Source organism: Embiotoca jacksoni, unplaced genomic scaffold (assembly GCF_022577435.1).
Source record: "Embiotoca jacksoni isolate LCO1_2020_lvr unplaced genomic scaffold, fEmbJac1.0.p SCAF_84, whole genome shotgun sequence".
NCBI lineage: Eukaryota > Metazoa > Chordata > Actinopteri > Embiotocidae > Embiotoca > Embiotoca jacksoni.
The window spans coordinates 391,959-412,206 of NW_027185441.1; the positions used below are offsets into that span (position 1 = coordinate 391,959).

The following is a 20,248-nucleotide window of genomic DNA, read 5'->3' on the forward strand; positions in this document are numbered from 1 at the left end:
TCGTTGTGACTTTAACACAGAGAACCTGATTTTATGGTTCACACAGGATCATACAGGGGCTTATATATAAATATATATATATATTTTTTATTTTTTATATACACATACATACACACACATACACACGTATATATGTATATGGGGTTGCAGCACCAACACTGGGTCTGAAGGGATCAGCAGGTCATGGACCATCACAGACTGTTAGTTAAACTGGTTCACTGAAGACTTTCTGACAGCCCAGCTGGTTCTGACCGGACCGGTCCAGTTCCACACCGACAGGTGTGAAAGTGTACAAGACTGAACCGGCCACGGCTCGAGGCCTGCTGTCACCAGACCCACGTGACACCGGAGGGAGATCCGGTCGGACCGGTTCTCAGGCTGTCTGCGGCTGTTCCTCCGTTTCAGGACTAACTTGTGTTTAATTCACATTTATTCACACCAACACACACTTCATTCATCTGATAGTGACGTCATTCATCTGATACGTAACGAACAGGTGAACTGTGCACCTGTTAAAGCGGAACCGGATGGTGGCTGTAAAACTGCAGTCAGGTTCAGATTGAAGTTAAACACGTGACTCAACACGTCTGCAGATTAGAATCAGTTTTTTAGAAACATAAATATTTCGGAGATAAAACCAGTGTTGCGTCACTAAAAGTTGTCCGCAGGCTAAGTGGACTCACGTACTTCGGCGTCCCGTCCCGTCCCCCCAGCGGGCCCGGTGAGGGTCACGTACTTCGGCGTCCCGTCCCGTCCCCCCAGCGGGCCCGGTGAGGGTCACGTACTTCGGCGTCCCGTCCCGTCCCCCCAGCGGGCCCGGTGAGGGTCGCGGTGGCGAGTCGGCCGGTTATCTCATCAAATACCGGCTCGAGCTAAACGCTAACCCAGCTAGCTAACTTTATCCGGCCAGCTATGTGGCTACATGCTAACTCAGCTAGCATCTAATTACATCTTGTCCACTTGAAAAAATTTCGCCCCGTCATGCAACTCGTACCCGGATAAATATGACTTATAAGTGCTCACCGGGTTTACAACGTCATGAAGAATCCGTCTCAAACATCGCTACGTCGACAAAATGCCGTTAAATGACATTTTATTCCACTTGGCGACGGAATTAAAACCCGGACAGAAATGAGCGTCGGTCACGTTTGTCAACAGACGAACTGGGCGGAATCTGCGCATGCGCGGTGCTGTCACACTGATGGGACCCCGGAGGAACACCGGAAGCCCGTCCAAGAGTTTGCGATCACCATCCGGTACAAAACGGAATAAATCGTGGGAGTGACTGGACTGACAGAGCTGCGGTAGAGACGTAGTAAACTCTTAGTTCATTGGTTGTGTTTTCTCCAGAATGGACCTGCTGTCCCGTCAAATGCTCATCAAAGATGCAACAAATACCAAGAGAAAAAGAGCCTTGTCACTTCCGGTTCGGTTTAAATGTCCCCGAGCGGTCCCGTAGTGCTACTGGTCGTTTTAAAGGACCCGTCCAAGGTTTCTGACGTCAGCAAACAGTTTTTTATTTAATACACAATGAAAATACATGTTAATATTTTTAATGTATTAAAGCAAACAATAAAAATGGCCTTCCTTCTGTTTTAAATATTTAAAAAAAAAGGAAATAGCTGGCTGATTTTTAAGAAATTAAATTTATATTCATATTTCTTCAAAATAATTGTTTGAAAAGTCAATACATGATTAAATGTTTTATGAGGCTTAGTTCCATTTTAAGCAGTGCGGTATTAAGCTGTGTTTTTTTTAATCATGTATGTTGCGGTTTCAGATTAGAACCAACAGAACACGCCTCTTATAACCTTTCTTCATTCTATGCTGATAAAAACACAACAATTCTTAGTTTGAGGTGAATATATTCTGATAAAAACCATCATTTCGAATATTATTTTCCATTCTGCCAACAGATGCCTCTAAATCCTCTGTGACCTTTCACCATATAGATTTAGTCCTACAGATCTGAGGCTTTAAGGCTCTTTACCTCCCGCATGATGTCCTCTGGCTTCACAAACACAATACACACTTTTAAATATGTGTGTATACAACTGTCTAACAACATGAGTTGGATAAGAGTACAGCCAGTTATTGTGTCAGAAATTTAGTCCATGAAAAGGATGTTTGTCTGTGAGGACAGACGATGTGCCGGCAGGTAAAGAGTCTTACAGGCTAAGAATAGTCAGTTGGGCTAAATCCATCAGTGAAATACATATATATATATATATGTGTGTATGTATATATGTATATATACACTTGGATGAGTCGTTGCTGCTCTCTCGGGGTAATTTTGGTCGGCCGGCCGCTCCTGGGAAGGTTCACCACTGTTCCATGTTTTCTCCATTTGTGGATAATGGCTCTCACTGTGGTTCTCTGGAGTCCCAAAGCTTTAGAAATGGCTTTAGAACCTTTTCCAGACTGATAGAGCTCAACTACTTTCTTTCTCATTTGTTCCTGAATTTCTTTGGATCTCGGCATGATGTCTATCTTTTGAGGATCTTTTGGTCTCCTTCACTTTGTCAGGCAGGTCCTATTGAAGTGATTTCTTGATTGAGAACAGGTGTGTCAGTAATCAGGCCTGGGTGTGGCTCGAGAAATTGAACTCAGGTGTGATAAACCACAGTTAAGTTATGTTTTAACAGGAGGGGGCAAACACTTTTTCACACAGGGCCATGTGGGTTTGGATTGTTTTTCTCCCTTAATAATAAAAACCTTCATTTAAAAACTGCATTTTGTGTTTACTTGTGTTATCTTTGACTCATATTTAAATTTGTTTGATGATCTGAAACATTTAAGTGTGACAGACATGCAAAAAAATAACAAATCAGGAAGGGGGCAAACACTTTTTCACACCACTGTAGTATAGAGTATAGAGTATAGAGTATAGAGTATATAGTATAGAGTATAGAGTATATAGTATAGAGTATATAGTATAGAGTATAGAGCATATAGTATATAGCATGTAGTATATAGCATATAGTATAGAGTATATAGTATAGAGAATAGAGTATATAGTATAGAGTATATAGTATATAGTATATTGTATATAGTATACAGTATATAGCATATAGTATAGAGTATAGAGTATATAGTATAGAGTATATAGTATAGAGTATATAGCATATAGTATATAGTACAGAGTATATAGTATAGAGTATAGAGTATAGAGCATATAGTATATAGCATGTAGTATATAGCATATAGTATAGAGTATAGAGTATAGAGTATATAGTATATAGTTTAGAGAATAGAGTATATAGTATAGAGTATAGAGTATATAGTATATTGTATATAGTATCTGGCATATAGTATAGAGTATATAGTATAGAGTATATAGTATAGAGTATATAGCATATAGTATATAGCACAGAGTATAGAGTATAGAGCATATAGTATATAGCATGTAGTATATAGCATATAGTATAGAGTATATAGTATAGAGTATATAGTATAGAGTATATAGTATAGAGTATATAGTATAAAGAATAGAGTATATAGTATAGAGTATATAGTATAGAGTATATAGTATATAGCATATAGTATAGAGTATATAGTATTAGTATAGAGTATATAGTATATAGTATATTGCATATAGTATATAGTATTAGTATAGAGTATATATTATATAGCATATAGTACAGAGTATATAGTATAGAGTATATAGTATAGAGTATAGAGTATAGAGTATATAGTATAGAGTATGTAGTATATAGCATATAGTATAGAGTATATAATATTAGTATAGAGTATATAGTATATAGTATATAGTATAGAGTATATAGTATTAGTATAGAGTATATAGTATATAGTATACAGCATATAGTATATAGTATAGAGTATATAGCATATAGTATAGAGTATATAGTATAGAGTATATAGTATAGAGTGTATATAGTATAAAGAATAGAGTATATAGTATAGAGTATATAGTATAGAGTATATAGTATATAGCATATAGTATAGAGTATATAGTATTAGTATAGAGTATATAGTATATAGTATACAGCATATAGTATATAGTATAGAGTATATAGCATATAGTATAGAGTATATAGTATAGAGTATATAGTATAGAGTGTATATAGTATAAAGAATAGAGTATATAGTATAGAGTATATAGTATAGAGTATATAGTATATAGCATATAGTATAGAGTATATAGTATTAGTATAGAGTATATAGTATATAGTATATTGCATATAGTATATAGTATTAGTATAGAGTATATATTATATAGCATATAGTACAGAGTATATAGTATAGAGTATATAGTATAGAGTATAGAGTATATAGTATAGAGAATAGAGTATATAGTATAGAGTATATAGTATATAGCATATAGTATAGAGTATTTAGTATTAGTATAGAGTATATAGTATATTGCATATAGTATATAGTATTAGTATAGAGTATATATTATATAGCATATAGTACAGAGTATATAGTATAGAGTATATAGTATAGAGTATAGAGTATATAGTATAGAGAATAGAGTATATAGTATAGAGTATATAGTATAGAATATATAGTATAGAGTATATAGTATATAATATATAGAATAGAGTATAGAGTATATAGCATATAGTATATAGTATGTAGTATAGAGTATATAGTATAGAATATAGAGTATATAGTATATAGTATAGAGTATATTATATAGCATATGTCCAGCTCGGCCCGCCGGATGACTTTACTAAGTGGGAAAATTACAGAAAGACATAAATTGCATTTCTATGAGAATATGGAGGTTTATGAGTACAAACGTTTTGTAATTTTTTTAATCGATCCAGTAATTGCTTCAAAAACAGCGTAAATGCGACGTCTGCTCCGGAGGGAGCAGCGCTTGCTGCTAGGGAATCTGCAGAGGAGAGCCCAGGCAGATAAACAGTGGGCTGATGTCTGAGTTTTTGGTCTTTATGTTTCTAGTTTATTGTAGAAAGACCTTAAAACAGGGTTTATCATACAAAAACCTTCACCAATGATTTAAACAAAGAGAAATATTGTCATTATGTCTGCGTTATTATGCTATGATTTTACTGGTCTGGCCCACTTGAGATGAAAGTGGGCAGTATGTGGCCCCTTAACTAAAATGAGTTTGACAGAGCATATAGTATAGAGCATATAGTATATAGTATAGAGTATACAGTATAGAGTACAGAGTATACAGTATAGAGTATAGAGTATAGAGTATATAGTATAGAGTATAGAGTACAGAGTATATAGTATATAACATATAGCATATAGTATAGAGTATATAGTATAGAGACACACAGACACACACACACACACACACACACACACACACACAGACAGACACACACAGACCCACACACAGAAAAACACACACACACACACACACACACACACACACACACACACACACACACACACACACACACACACACAGACACACAGACACACACACACACACACACACACACACACACACACACAAAGACAGACACACACACAGACCCACACACAGAAAAACACACACACACACACACACACACACACACACACACACACACACACACAAAGACAGACACACACACACACACACACACACACACACACACACACACACACAGACACACGCACACACACACACACACACACACACAGACACACACACACACACACACACACACACACACACAGACACACAGAGACACACAGACACACACACACACACACACACACACACACACACACACACACACACACACACACACACACACACACACACACACACACACACAGGTTTTTGACAATTTGTTTTTCTTCCGTCACATTTTCCTGTTCATTTTCATTCTTTGTGACTTTTTGTTTTTAACTTTATTAAATGTATACTTTGCAGTTTTTACAAACAGTAAAATACTTCCTGGTTTACTAATTTAATAAATAACAATAGATCAAATGTAAAATGTTACATTTCTATCTATCTATATTTCTTTAATCCCCAGACAATGAAAAGAAAATCTGATATTTTATATTATTATATTTTATTATAGTATTAGTATTTCTGTTACATCATATTGTATTTGATATATATTATATATATATTGTACTGACTGTACTGAAGGTAGCAGCAGTGACAGCCTCTCCTCTGCTACTCCTCCTCCTCTACATCTCCTCTGCTACTCCTCCTCCTCCTCCTCTGCTACTCCTCCTCCTCTCTTCCTCCTCCTCTTCTGCAGCTCCTCTGCTCCTCCTCCTCCTCCTCCTCCTCTACATCTCCTCTGCTACTCCTCCTCCTCCTCTATATCTCCTCTGCTACTCCTCTACATCTCCTCTGCTACTCTTCCTCCTCCTCCTCCTCTACATCTCCTCTGCTGCTACTCCTCTTCCTCCTCCTCCTCCTCCTCTACATCTCCTCTGCTACTCCTGGATGCCGGCGTTGTTCAGGTAAACGCTGCCGTGGTCAGTGTGAGCAGCGCCGCCGGTCTGCTGGATGAAGTGCTGCAGGTTGCACTGCCTCAGCTCCTTGTTCAGCTCCTCCACGGTCTCCAGTCTGTCCTGGAGGACACATATGATCCGATCTACACGTCTTCATGTTACTGTGGTGAAAGTTCACTGATGGTCTGAGCTGTTACGTGATAGAAGAGTTGTACCTTCACTGTTCCCTCTGCAGCCTGCAGCTTCCTCCGTGTGTCAGCCTGCGTGGCGTCCATTTCCTCTCCCACCAGCAGGCGGTGCTGCAGCTCCTCCTTCAAGGGCCTCAGGGCCTCGTTGGGCGGAGGAGGTCCCTCCCCGGAGCTCCGCCGGGGGGCTGTGAGGAGGAGGTCCTGCTCCAGATGAGCAGAGCGGGTGTGGAGCGCCCTGATCTTGAAGGTGTGTTCGCGGAGTGATGAGTGTTTCTGCTGGAGACGCCGGTGAATATCTGCTGATGACAGCGTTTTTCTGTTAGACACCGAACAGGAAACATGCAGGAGGTGGGAAGTGTTCTGAAGATGCACCTCCTTCTCTCTCCATCTCCACCTCCAGATGCTCCTCCCAGTCCTCCTTCTGCAGCAGCTCCTCCTCGTTCTGCCTCGCACGCTGCTCCAGTTCCTCCAGTTCGTCTGCGAGGTCCGGAGTCCGACTGGAACCGGCAGACGTCCTCTGCTGCTCCCACAGCGCTGTCTGTCTCTCCAGAACCTGCAGCTGAATGTCCAAATCCTGCAGTCTCCTCTGCTGCTGCAGGATCTGCCTGAACACCTCCTCTTTGGAGGAGGAAGGAGGAACTGAGCTGGGAGAGTCGAGGAAAGGCACCGGAGAAGCCCGTGGTTCGGGCGAGGCTCTGGGCGATGGAGACCAGGCCCGGTTGGGTTTAGTCCTCCAGGGGTGGGTGGACGGGCCCAGACTGAAGGTCAGAGCCTTCTGGGGCTGCCTGCCTTTGACGGGTTCTGGTTGTGGTGGTCCGGGCAGAGGGAGGCGCCTCTCTCTGCTGGGTGTGCTCTGACCCTCGGCGGGGCTGGGACCGGTCCTCCTCAGGAAGAACTGGACCTGAGCGGCCTGCTGACCCAACCGGGCCAGACGCTGCAGAGGACGGTCGGCGGCGAGCAGGTGTCTCTCGTTCCCTCGTAGCTTCAGGACGAGGACGTAGCGGCCCGTCCGACCTGAGGAGGGACAACAGATCATTTATAAAGTTTGTTCTGACGTGACTGAGTTTCTGCTGAGATGACAGACTCACCAATTGCTTGTGCGAGAGAGATGACAACATCCTGACAGGAAGTGTCCAGCGACAGGCCGCAGACCACCCGGACCACGCCCTCCACCCACACCTTCAGCTCCATCACCGGACTCAGCACCACAAACAGCTGCAGGGACAGATGGACAATGAGAGTAAACCAATAAGGAAATAGAATTAAAACAAAACTACAAGAGCTCTGCAGTAACATTATTTCCCCAAGAAAGAAGAAATAATCAGTTCTAAGTATCTTAAAACCGAACTTGATTTTGGTTTCTGAGTAAATATATTTAGTTGTTTTCCTTCACTGTTGAGTTGTTTAATTCATTCAAATAGCAAATAACACTATTTATCTTTAATAAAATCTGTATACTCAATATTTATGTCATACTATAACAGGAGTTGTTGAGATGGTAAATTATATCTACATCACCTGCTTCTACTCTCACCTGTTATTAATCAGGTGCATTTAGGTGCGTAAATTATGTACTGTCCCTTTAAGAGCGCAGCGGTGACAGCCAATCAGATTGCAGCTGAGCGGGAACTGGTAGATGTTCGCAGCAGAATTATGAGGATTCATCATTTATTGATGAATCACTGTCAGCTGTTATGATCAGAGGTGAACTGATTGAAGTGACACAGAGAGGTGGATTTACTCCAGCTGAAGCGACGCGTTCCCTCCAGTGATCCGGCTGTATGTAGTCCTCCAAAAGTCAAAAATACACACTAAAGTTTGGCTTATGCGGCGGGGCTTATATAGACGCCTATCTCAGTTGGTCAGACCACACCTCCTGCTCGTTAGACCACACCTCCTGCTCGTTAGATCACACCCACACCTCCTGCTCGTTAGACCACACCTCCTGCTCGTTAGATCACACCCACACCTCCTGCTCGTTCGACCTCCCGTCACCAGGTGTTACAAATATGCAGCAATAGAAACTCACCATTGATTACTAAACAAAGAAAACTTTCACACAGTCTCTAGAAGATTAACTAACAGGATGAAGATGAAGATGAACTGACAGGATGAAGATGAAGTGACATGATGAAGATGATGAAGATGAACTGACAGGATGAAGATGAAGTGACATGATGAAGATGATGAAGATGAACTGACAGGATGAAGATGAAGTGACATGATGAAGATGATGAAGATGAACTGACAGGATGAAGATGAAGATGAACTGACAGGATGAGGATGAAGATGAAGTGATGAAGATGGACTGTCACATCCCCGTGGAGAATCAGCAGATGAATCATAAAATGAGGTCTAAAACCCTCCGAGCTTTAATTTGTGATGTTTTCATCCGTTTCTGTTTTCAACTTCAATTTCTATGAATCTGCGATCGTTCGCTGCTTCCTGATGAAATCTGTCAAACAACTAAGAAACTATTCTGACCTGCTTATTCATATTTCTGACCTTTTTGAAAGACTTTATTTGAACAACATTATTAGTTTTTGTCAAATATGTCGGTGTTTCTGACTGTTTTCTCTCCAAAGAGGCTGAAATTAATACATAAGTTACATATTTCTGCTCGATAACTAACTGAAATCATTGGTAAGAAACATCCTGGATGCTGATTCAGCATGTTGTTGTTGTTTTTCAGGTGGAAAACGGAGATTCCTCCTCCTGCTGGCTCATCCCATCGCGTTTCATCCCATCACGTTTCATCCTATCACGTTTCATCCTATCATGTTTCATCCTATCACGTTTCATACTTTAAAGAGGGAAACGAGTGGCAGACGTCTCTCTCACGGTGTCATGTGACCGACAGCAAACACGCGTGTTGAGGAGTTGTTTGTATGTAAGCAGCACATGTGAAGCCGTGTTGAACTGGAAGACAAACAGCCGCCAGCAAATAGTTTCACACTTCTTCAACTGAAAACCAGAACAGTCCTGAAACTCTTCTACTGAACACACAGGCAGCAAGGAGCTGATATAGTTACTGTATTTCACTTCAAGAGAAAACATTTCCATTTAATATGACGTAATATTATCTGAGGTTAATGAAAACTTCCTGAAACAGGAAGCAGCTCTCAGCAGATACTGAGTTGAGTTTCGGCTAATCAGAGATCATTAACTCCTTCATGCCTCATGTTTACAGTACTTCAAAATCACACTTAAAAAACACTGTAAAATGCAAAAATCCCAAATTCTTCTCGTAAAACTCAACATGAGTATAAAATGTGTTTCAGACAGGTTGAAACGTTTCTAAACTCGGTTCAGACTTTCAGGTTATATTACACACGCATATTAAAGATGATTGAAGCCAACAGGAGGCAGCTGAGTTCACGGCTTCAGGAAAGAGACATGTCTGTAACGTGTGTGTAACGTGTGTAACGTGTGTGTGACGTGTGTAACATGTGTAATGTGTGTGTAACGTGTGTGTGACGTGTGTAACGTGTGTAACATGTGTAACGTGTGTGTGACGTGTGTAACGTGTGTGTGACGTGTGTAACGTGTGTGTAACGTGTGTGACGTGTGTAACGTGTGTGTGACGTGTGTGTGACGTGTGTGACGTGTGTGACGTGTGTAAAATGTGTAATGTGTGTGTGATGTGTGTAATGTGTGTAACGTGTGTGTGACGTGTGTAACGTGTGTAATGTGTGTAACGTGTGTGTGACGTGTGTAACGTGTGTGTGACGTGTGTAACGTGTGTGTGACGTGTGTAACGTGTGTAACGTGTGTGTGACGTGTGTAACGTGTGTGTGTGTGTGTGACGTGTGTAACGTGTGTAATGTGTGTAACGTGTGTGTGACGTGTGTAACGTGTCTGTGACGTGTGTAACGTGTGTGTGATGTGTGTAATGTGTGTAACGTGTGTAACGTGTGTGTGACGTGTGTAACGTGTGTGTAACATGTGTAACGTGTGTGATGTGTGTAACGTGTGTGTGACGGGTGTAACGTGTGTGTGACGTGTGAAACGTGTGTGTAACGTGTGTAACATGTGTGATGTGTGTAACGTGTGTGTGACGGGTGTAACGTGTGTGTGACGTGTGTAACGTGTGTAATGTGTGTGTGACGTGTGTAACGTGTGTAACGTGTGCGTGACGTGTGTAACGTGTGTAACGTGTGTGTGATGTGTGTAACGAGTGTAACGTGTGTGTAACGTGTGTAACGTGTGTGTGACGTGTGTAACGTGTGTGTAACGTGTGTGACGTGTGTAACGTGTGTGTGACATGTGTGTGACGTGTGTGACGTGTGTAACGTGTGTGTGACGTGTGTAACGTGTGTAACGTGTGTGTGATGTGTGTAACGTGTGTGTGACGTGTGTAACGTGTGTAACGTGTGTGTGTGTGTGACGTGTGTAACGTGTGTAATGTGTAACGTGTGTGTGACGGGTGTAACGTGTGTGTGACGTGTGTAACGTGTGTAATGTGTGTGTGACGTGTGTAACGTGTGTAACGTGTGCGTGACGTGTGTAACGTGTGTAACGTGTGTGTGATGTGTGTAACGAGTGTAACGTGTGTGTAACGTGTGTAACGTGTGTGTGACGTGTGTAACGTGTGTGTAACGTGTGTGACGTGTGTAACGTGTGTGTGACATGTGTGTGACGTGTGTGACGTGTGTAACGTGTGTGTGACGTGTGTAACGTGTGTAACGTGTGTGTGATGTGTGTAACGTGTGTGTGACGTGTGTAACGTGTGTAACGTGTGTGTGTGTGTGACGTGTGTAACGTGTGTAATGTGTAACGTGTGTGTGACGTGTGTAACGTGTGTGTGACGTGTGTAACGTGTCTGTGACGTGTGTGACGTGTGTAACGTGTGTGTGACGTGTGTAACGTGTGTAACGTGTGTGTGTGTGTGACGTGTGTAACGTGTGTAATGTGTGTAACGTGTGTGTGACGTGTGTAACGTGTGTGTGACGTGTGTAACGTGTGTAACGTGTGTGTGACGTGTGTAACGTGTGTGTGACGTGTGTAACGTGTGTAACGTGTGTAACATGTGTGTGTGTGTAACGTGTGTGTGTCGTGTGTGTAACGTGTGTGTGACGTGTGTAACGTGTGTGACGTGTGAAACGTGTGTGTAACGTGTGTAACATGTGTGACGTGTGTAACGTGTGTGTGACGGGTGTAACGTGTGTGTGACGTGTGTAACGTGTGTGTATGTGGGTAACGTGTGTAATGTGTGTGTGACGTGTGTAATGTGTGTGTGACGTGTGTAACGTGTGTGTGTGTGACGTGTGTAACGTGTGTAACGTGTGTGTAACGTGTGTGACGTGTGTAATGTGTGTGTGACGTGTGTAACGTGTGTAACGTGTGTGTGATGTGTGTAACGAGTGTAACGTGTGTAACATGTGTGTGACGTGTGTAACGTGTGTGTAACGTGTGTGATGTGTGTAACGTGTGTGTGACGTGTGTGTGACGTGTGTGACGTGTGTAACGTGTGTGTGACGTGTGTGACGTGTGTAACGTGTGTAATGTGTAACGTGTGTGTGACGTGTGTAACGTGTGTGTGACGTGTGTAACGTGTCTGTGACGTGTGTAACGTGTGTGTGACGTGTGTAACGTGTGTAACGTGTGTGTGACGTGTGTAACGTGTGTGTGATGTGTGTAACGTGTGTGTGACGTGTGTAACGTGTGTGTGTGTGACGTGTGTAACGTGTGTAACGTGTGTGTAACGTGTGTGACGTGTGTAATGTGTGTGTGTGACGTGTGTAACGTGTGTAACGTGTGTGTGATGTGTGTAACGAGTGTAACGTGTGTAACGTGTGTGTAACGTGTGTGATGTGTGTAACGTGTGTGTGACGTGTGTGTGACGTGTGTGATGTGTGTAACGTGTGTGTGACGTGTGTAACGTGTGTGTGACGTGTGTAACGTGTGTAATGTGTAACGTGTGTGTGACGTGTGTAACGTGTGTGTGACGTGTGTAACGTGTCTGTGACGTGTGTAACGTGTGTAACGTGTGTGTGACGTGTGTAACGTGTGTGTGACGTGTGTAACGTGTGTGTGTGTGTGACGTGTGTAACGTGTGTAATGTGTGTAACGTGTGTGTGACGTGTGTAACGTGTGTAACGTGTGTGTGACGTGTGTAATGTGTGTAACGTGTGTGTGACATGTGTGTAACGTGTGTAACGTGTGTGTGTGACGTGTGTAACGTGTGTAACGTGTGTGTGACGTGTGTAACGTGTGTAACGTGTGTGACGTGTGTGACGTGTGTAACGTGTGTGTAACGTGTGTGACGTGTGTAACGTGTGTGTGATGTGTGTAACGTGTGTAACGTGTGTGTGACGTGTGTAACATGTGTAACGTGTGTGTAACGTGTGTAACATGTGTGACGTGTGAAACGTGTGTGTGATGTGTGTAACGAGTGTAACGTGTGTGTAACGTGTGTAACGTGTGTGTGACGTGTGTAACGTGTGTGTAACGTGTGTGACGTGTGTAACGTGTGTGTGACATGTGTGTGACGTGTGTGACGTGTGTAACGTGTGTGTGACGTGTGTAACGTGTGTAACGTGTGTGTGATGTGTGTAACGTGTGTGTGACGTGTGTAACGTGTGTAACGTGTGTGTGTGTGACGTGTGTAACGTGTGTAATGTGTAACGTGTGTGTGACGTGTGTAACGTGTGTGTGACGTGTGTAACGTGTCTGTGACGTGTGTGACGTGTGTAACGTGTGTGTGACGTGTGTAACGTGTGTAACGTGTGTGTGTGTGTGACGTGTGTAACGTGTGTAATGTGTGTAACGTGTGTGTGACGTGTGTAACGTGTGTGTGACGTGTGTAACGTGTGTAACGTGTGTGTGACGTGTGTAACGTGTGTGTGACGTGTGTAACGTGTGTAACGTGTGTAACATGTGTGTGTGTGTAACGTGTGTGTGTCGTGTGTGTAACGTGTGTGTGACGTGTGTAACGTGTGTGACGTGTGAAACGTGTGTGTAACGTGTGTGTAACGTGTGTAACATGTGTGACGTGTGTAACGTGTGTGTGACGGGTGTAACGTGTGTGTGACGTGTGTAACGTGTGTGTATGTGGGTAACGTGTGTAATGTGTGTGTGACGTGTGTAATGTGTGTGTGACGTGTGTAACGTGTGTGTGTGTGACGTGTGTAACGTGTGTAACGTGTGTGTAACGTGTGTGACGTGTGTAATGTGTGTGTGACGTGTGTAACGTGTGTAACGTGTGTGTGATGTGTGTAACGAGTGTAACGTGTGTAACATGTGTGTGACGTGTGTAACGTGTGTGTAACGTGTGTGATGTGTGTAACGTGTGTGTGACGTGTGTGTGACGTGTGTGACGTGTGTAACGTGTGTGTGACGTGTGTGACGTGTGTAACGTGTGTAATGTGTAACGTGTGTGTGACGTGTGTAACGTGTGTGTGACGTGTGTAACGTGTCTGTGACGTGTGTAACGTGTGTGTGACGTGTGTAACGTGTGTAACGTGTGTGTGACGTGTGTAACGTGTGTGTGATGTGTGTAACGTGTGTGTGACGTGTGTAACGTGTGTGTGTGTGACGTGTGTAACGTGTGTAACGTGTGTGTAACGTGTGTGACGTGTGTAATGTGTGTGTGTGACGTGTGTAACGTGTGTAACGTGTGTGTGATGTGTGTAACGAGTGTAACGTGTGTAACGTGTGTGTAACGTGTGTGATGTGTGTAACGTGTGTGTGACGTGTGTGTGACGTGTGTGACGTGTGTAACGTGTGTGTGACGTGTGTAACGTGTGTGTGACGTGTGTAACGTGTGTAATGTGTAACGTGTGTGTGTGACGTGTGTAACGTGTGTGTGACGTGTGTAACGTGTCTGTGACGTGTGTAACGTGTGTAACGTGTGTGTGACGTGTGTAACGTGTGTGTGACGTGTGTAACGTGTGTGTGTGTGTGACGTGTGTAACGTGTGTAATGTGTGTAACGTGTGTGTGACGTGTGTAACGTGTGTAACGTGTGTGTGACGTGTGTAATGTGTGTAACGTGTGTGTGACATGTGTGTAACATGTGTAACGTGTGTGTGTGTGACGTGTGTAACGTGTGTAACGTGTGTGTGACGTGTGTAACGTGTGTAACGTGTGTGACGTGTGTGACGTGTGTAACGTGTGTGTAACGTGTGTAACGTGTGTGACGTGTGTAACGTGTGTGTGATGTGTGTAACGTGTGTAACGTGTGTGTGACGTGTGTAACATGTGTAACGTGTGTGTAACGTGTGTAACATGTGTGACGTGTGAAACGTGTGTGTAACGTGTGTAACGTGTGTGACGTGTGTAACGTGTGTGTGATGTGTGTAATGTGTGTGACGTGTGTAACGTGTGTGTAACGTGTGTAACGTGTGTGACGTGTGTAACGTGTAACGTGTGTGTATGTGGGTAACGTGTGTAACGTGTGTGTGACGTGTGTAACGTGTGTGTAACATGTGTAACGTGTGTGTAACGTGTGTAACGTGTGTGACGTGCGAAACGTGTGTGTAACATGTGTAACGTGTGTGTAACGTGTGTAACGTGTGTGACGTGTGTAACGTGTGTGTGATGTGTGTAATGTGTGTGACATGTGTAACGTGTGTGTAACGTGTGTGTGTGTGACGTGTGTAACGTGTGTGTAACGTGTGTAACGTGTGTGTGTGTGTGACGTGTGTAACGTGTGTGTGTAACGTGTGTGACATGTGTAATGTGTGTGTGACGTGTGTAACGTGTGTAACGTGTGTGTGACGTGTGTAACGTGTGTGTAACGTGTGTGTGACGTGTGTAACGTGTGTGTGACGTGTGTAACGTGTGTGTGAGACGTGTGTAACTTGTGTAACGTGTGTGTAACGTGTGTAACGTGTGTGTGTGTGACGTGTGTAACGCGTGTACCGTGTGTGTAACGTGTGTGTGATGTGTGTAACATGTGTAACGTGTGTAACGTGTGTGACGTGTGTGACGTGTGTAACGTGTGTAACGTGTGTGTGACGTGTGTAGTGTGTGTAATGTGTGTAGTGTGTGTAATGTTTGCAGTGTGTAATTTGTGTAACGTGTGTAACGTGTGTGTGATGTGTGTAACGTGTGTGTGACGTGTGTAACGTGTGTGTGTGTGACGTGTGTAACGTGTGTAACGTGTGTGTAACGTGTGTGACGTGTGTAATGTGTGTGTGTGACGTGTGTAACGTGTGTGTGATGTGTGTAACGAGTGTAACGTGTGTAACGTGTGTGTAACCTGTGTGATGTGTGTAACGTGTGTGTGACGTGTGTGTGACGTGTGTGACGTGTGTAACGTGTGTGTGACGTGTGTAACGTGTGTGTGACGTGTGTAACGTGTGTAATGTGTAACGTGTGTGTGACGTGTGTAACGTGTGTGTGACGTGTGTAACGTGTCTGTGACGTGTGTAACGTGTGTAACGTGTGTGTGACGTGTGTAACGTGTGTGTGACGTGTGTAACGTGTGTGTGTGTGTGAGACGTGTGTAACGTGTGTAATGTGTGTAACGTGTGTGTGACGTGTGTAACGTGTGTAACGTGTGTGTGACGTGTGTAATGTGTGTAACGTGTGTGTGACATGTGTGTAACGTGTGTAACGTGTGTAACGTGTGTAACGTGTGTGTGTGACGTGTGTAACGTGTGTGACGTGTGTGACGTGTGTAACGTGTGTGTAACGTGTGTAACGTGTGTGACGTGTGTAACGTGTGTGTGATGTGTGTAATGTGTGTAACGTGTGTAACGTGTGTGTGACGTGTGTAACATGTGTAACGTGTGTGTAACGTGTGTAACATGTGTGACGTGTGAAACGTGTGTGTAACGTGTGTAACGTGTGTGACGTGTGTAACGTGTGTGTGATGTGTGTAATGTGTGTGACGTGTGTAACGTGTGTGTAACGTGTGTAACGTGTGTGACGTGTGTAACGTGTAACGTGTGTGTATGTGGGTAACGTGTGTAACGTGTGTGTGACGTGTGTAACGTGTGTGTAACATGTGTAACGTGTGTGTAACGTGTGTAACGTGTGTGACGTGCGAAACGTGTGTGTAACATGTGTAACGTGTGTGTAACGTGTGTAACGTGTGTGACGTGTGTAACGTGTGTGTGATGTGTGTAATGTGTGTGACATGTGTAACGTGTGTGTAACGTGTGTAACGTGTGTGTGTGTGTGACGTGTGTAACGTGTGTGTAACGTGTGTAACGTGTGTGTGTGTGTGACGTGTGTAACGTGTGTGTGTAACGTGTGTGACATGTGTAATGTGTGTGTGACGTGTGTAACGTGTGTAACGTGTGTGTGACGTGTGTAACGTGTGTGTAACGTGTGTGTGACGTGTGTAACGTGTGTGTGACGTGTGTAACGTGTGTGTGAGACGTGTGTAACTTGTGTAACGTGTGTGTAACGTGTGTAACGTGTGTGTGTGTGAGACGTGTGTAACGCGTGTACCGTGTGTGTAACGTGTGTAACATGTGTAACGTGTGTAACGTGTGTGACGTGTGTGACGTGTGTAACGTGTGTAACGTGTGTGTGACGTGTGTAGTGTGTGTAATGTGTGTAGTGTGTGTAATGTTTGCAGTGTGTAATTTGTGTAACGTGTGTGACGTGTGTAGTGTGTGTAACCTGTGATGCTGTGTGTGCCCGTGAAGTCGTCACGTGTGTGCAAAAGAAGACACACATGTTGCTGCGAGCAGGAATGTGACAGAACACACTGACATTCCTGGAGAGTTTGACTCCGCCCACTTCCCTCTGTTCACCAGATCCAGTAAGGTGTGTGTGTGTAGTTTTTTTGTGTGTGTAGTTTGGTGTGTAGTGTGTAGTGTGTGTAGTGTAGTGTAGTGTAGTGTAGTGTGTAGTTTTTTTAGTGTGTGTAGTTTGGTGTGTAGTGTGTGTAGTGTGTGTAGTGTGTAGCTTGTAGTGTGTAGTGTGTGTGTGTGTGTGTGTAGTGTAGTGTGTGTGTGTAGTGTGTGTGTGTAGTGTGTGTAGTGTGTAGTGTGTGTGTGTAGTGTGTAGTGTGTGTGTGTAGTGTGTAGTGTGTAGTGTGTGTGTGTGTGTGTAGTGTGGAGTGTGTGTGTGTGTAGCGTGTAGTGTGTGTAGTGTAGTGTGTAGTTTTTTAGTGTGTGTAGTTTGGTGTGTAGTGTGTGTAGTGTGTAGTGTGTGTGTGTAGTGTGTGTGTGTGTAGTGTAGTGTGTGTGTGTAGTGTGTGTGTGTAGTGTGTGTGTAGTGTGTAGTGTGTGTGTGTAGTGTGTAGTGTGTGTAGTGTAGTGTGTAGTTTTTTAGTGTGTGTAGTTTGGTGTGTAGTGTGTGTAGTGTGTAGTGTGTGTGTGTGTAGTGTGTGTGTGTGTGTAGTGTAGTGTGTGTGTGTAGTGTGTGTGTGTAGTGTGTGTGTAGTGTGTGTGTGTGTAGTGTGTAGTGTGTGTGTGTGTAGTGTGTGTAGTGTGTAGTGTGTGTGTGTAGTGTGTAGTGTGTAGTGTGTGTAGTGTGTAGTGTGTAGTGTGTAGTGTGTGTGTGTGTAGTGTGTGTGTGTGTAGTGTAGTGTGTGTGTGTAGTGTGTGTGTGTAGTGTGTGTGTAGCGTGTGTGTGTAGTGTGTAGTGTGTGTGTGTGTAGTGTGTGTAGTGTGTAGTGTGTGTGTGTAGTGTGTAGTGTGTAGTGTGTGTAGTGTGTAGTGTGTAGTGTGTGTGTGTGTAGTGTGTAGTGTGTGTGTAGTGTGTGTGTGTGTGTGTAGTGTGTGTGTGTGTGTAGTGTGTGTGTGTAGTTTGTAGTGTGTAGTGTGTAGTGTGTGTGTGTGTGTAGTGTGTGTGTGTGTGTGTGTGTAGTGTGTGTGTGTGTGTGTGTGTGTGTGTGTGTGTGTGTGTGTGTGTGTGTGTGTGTGTAGTGTGTGTGTGTGTGTGTGTGTGTGTAGTGTGTGTGTGTGTGTGTGTGTGTAGTGTGTGTGTGTGTGTGTGTGTGTGTAGTGTGTGTGTGTGTGTGTGTGTGTAGTGTGTGTGTGTGTGTGTGTGTGTAGTTTGTAGTGTAGCAGGAAGGAACCCATTAAAATATTGATTGTTGATTTCTGCCTTCTCTTCACTTCCTGATGGAAAAATACGTTTTGGCCTAAAAAAGTAGAATTTAGTGAATTTTTTTCCTTCTTAGTGCAAAAAAAAAAACATTTCTCAAATGCTAAATTACAAAAAAATGTCAGTCATTAACTAAGATAATTTTTTGGAGATCAGTTTTAAATCTTCAGATTGTGTTAAACTCCATTAAAATCATGTAAATTTGATTTCTTCACGTCGAAACTGATGTTTTTTGTGAAAATATAAATGTTTATTTTGTTCTGATCGCAAAATAGGATTCAAGTCATTCATTAATCCGCCTGTTGAACAAAGAGGTCGTCATGGCGACGTTATTATTCATTATTATAATTCATTTAACTCACCGTCAGAGTGAAGATCAATGTTCTGCTGTTTAATTTAAGCATAGTGAGAATTAAGAGATTCAAAAACAAACAATTAGTTCATTGTTTTTACAAGATAATTACAGTTTTTTATGAGATAATTACCTTTTTTATTACAAAATTACAGATTTATTTTTTTTAACTGAAAGATTCCCGTCTGTCCAATCAGGTGATTGGACACCTCAGAGAGGAAGTGGATGTCACTCACCTTCCTGATGAACCGTCCGTCTGGGTCTGATGGTTCTGACTCCCTGCAGAACACTCACGGACAGACACGCTTCAGCTGAGAGGAGGAGGAGGAGGAGGAGCAGGAGGAGGAGTGGAACTGTGGAATGCAGTCTTTCTGGATCATGATGTGATGAGTGATGAATGATGTCACTGGAAGTGTTCGGAGGTCAATTAACAACATCGACCAAAGTTTTCCTGCAAAATTGACTTTTTCTTTGCACATTTTTCTTTAACTTTAATTTCTTACATCTTTTTTTTTCTTTCCTTCCTTCATCTGCTGCTGCCTTGTGTCTCTAAACAGTGATGTCACTGTGACGCCGAAACCAGGCTCCGCCCACTGAGAGTCAGAGATAAAAACTCAGAGCAGCTCTGATGGAGACTCTGTTCCTGTTGCCTATCAGCTGCATTCCTGTGTGTGTGTGTGTGTGTGTGTGTGTGTGTGTGTGTGTGTGTGTGTGTGTGTGGGTGTGTGCGTGTGTGCGTGTGTGTGCGTGAGTGTGTGTGTGTGTGTGCGCGTGTGTGTGTGTGTGTGTGTGTGTGTGTGTGTGTGTGTGTGTGTGAGTGTGTGTGTGTGTGTGTGGGTGTGTGCGTGTGTGTGCGCGTGTGTGTGTGTGTGTGTGTGTGTGTGTGTGAGTGTGTGTGTGTGTGTGTGTGTGAGTGTGTGTGTGTGTGTGTGTGTGTGTGTGTGTGTGTGTCAGCTGGTTTTCTTCATCCCCGTTTCATTTTAAAAGTCGAGCAGACACTAAGTACTGAAGGCAGCAGATGAAGATGTTTAAATAAGAAAGAAGTTCCTTTGTACCAGAAAATGTTTCTTTTATTGTAGTTATTAGTGAGTGTGCTCTGACTTCTGCTCCGAAAACTTACATTTATACGATGTTTGTGAAGATCTAAGAGAATGAGCAGTGTTGAGACTCCGGAGTCTCTGGTTCAGTTGTGATGTTGAAGACTCTGCAGGACAAACACAAACCCTCCAACAGACCGGTTCTTCCACATGTTGTGGGATCGAACTGAGGGAGGTATTTAAATGGTAAATAACCCG

The 20,248-nt window shown here is 43.2% G+C and overlaps 2 protein-coding genes across 8 annotated transcripts in view; both read right to left on the reverse strand.

The window, feature by feature from the left end:
• LOC138192302 (golgin subfamily B member 1) overlaps positions 1-1,147 on the reverse strand; it is a 38,304-nt gene extending 37,157 nt beyond the window's left edge. For 4 of the 5 annotated variants that reach the window (XM_069139611.1, XM_069139612.1, XM_069139610.1 and 1 more), the window contains exon 1: positions 1,024-1,147. The gene's annotated coding sequence lies outside the window, so the exon portion shown is untranslated. Of the gene's footprint in view, positions 1-687 lie in introns of all 5 variants that reach the window. The other variant, XM_069139609.1, reaches the window with a different exon arrangement.
• A 3,650-nt stretch (positions 1,148-4,797) lies between these two features.
• Positions 4,798-19,208, reverse strand: LOC138192331 (ras association domain-containing protein 7-like). Of its 3 annotated transcripts, XM_069139657.1 has the most exons (5): positions 19,190-19,208; positions 7,679-7,805; positions 6,963-7,604; positions 6,618-6,886; positions 4,798-6,522 (listed from the first exon to the last, which is right to left on the reverse strand). In XM_069139657.1, exons 2-5 carry the CDS (start codon positions 7,779-7,781, stop codon positions 6,385-6,387), a joined length of 1,152 nt encoding a protein of 383 aa, XP_068995758.1. In that variant the 5' UTR covers positions 7,782-7,805; positions 19,190-19,208; the 3' UTR covers positions 4,798-6,384. The 3 variants fall into 3 exon arrangements, with proteins under 3 accessions (XP_068995758.1, XP_068995756.1, XP_068995757.1); XM_069139655.1 differs by lacking the exon at positions 19,190-19,208 and having other exon boundaries at positions 7,679-8,350; XM_069139656.1 differs by lacking the exon at positions 19,190-19,208 and having other exon boundaries at positions 6,439-6,886; positions 7,679-8,350.
• Positions 19,209-20,248: the final 1,040 nt, after the last annotated feature.

Bases quoted from the DNA above. Each gene is read 5' to 3' on its own strand.
- LOC138192331 (XM_069139655.1), bottom strand. From the start codon at position 7,886: ATGTTACTGCAGAGCTCTTGTAGTTTTGTTTTAATTCTATTTCCTTAT. The intron at 7,605-7,678 runs GTGAGTCTGTCA...GTCCCTCCTCAG, and splicing joins CTCTCTCGCACAAGCAATTG to GTCGGACGGGCCGCTACGTC. The intron at 6,887-6,962 runs GTGCATCTTCAG...TGTCATCAGCAG, and splicing joins GGAGATGGAGAGAGAAGGAG to ATATTCACCGGCGTCTCCAG.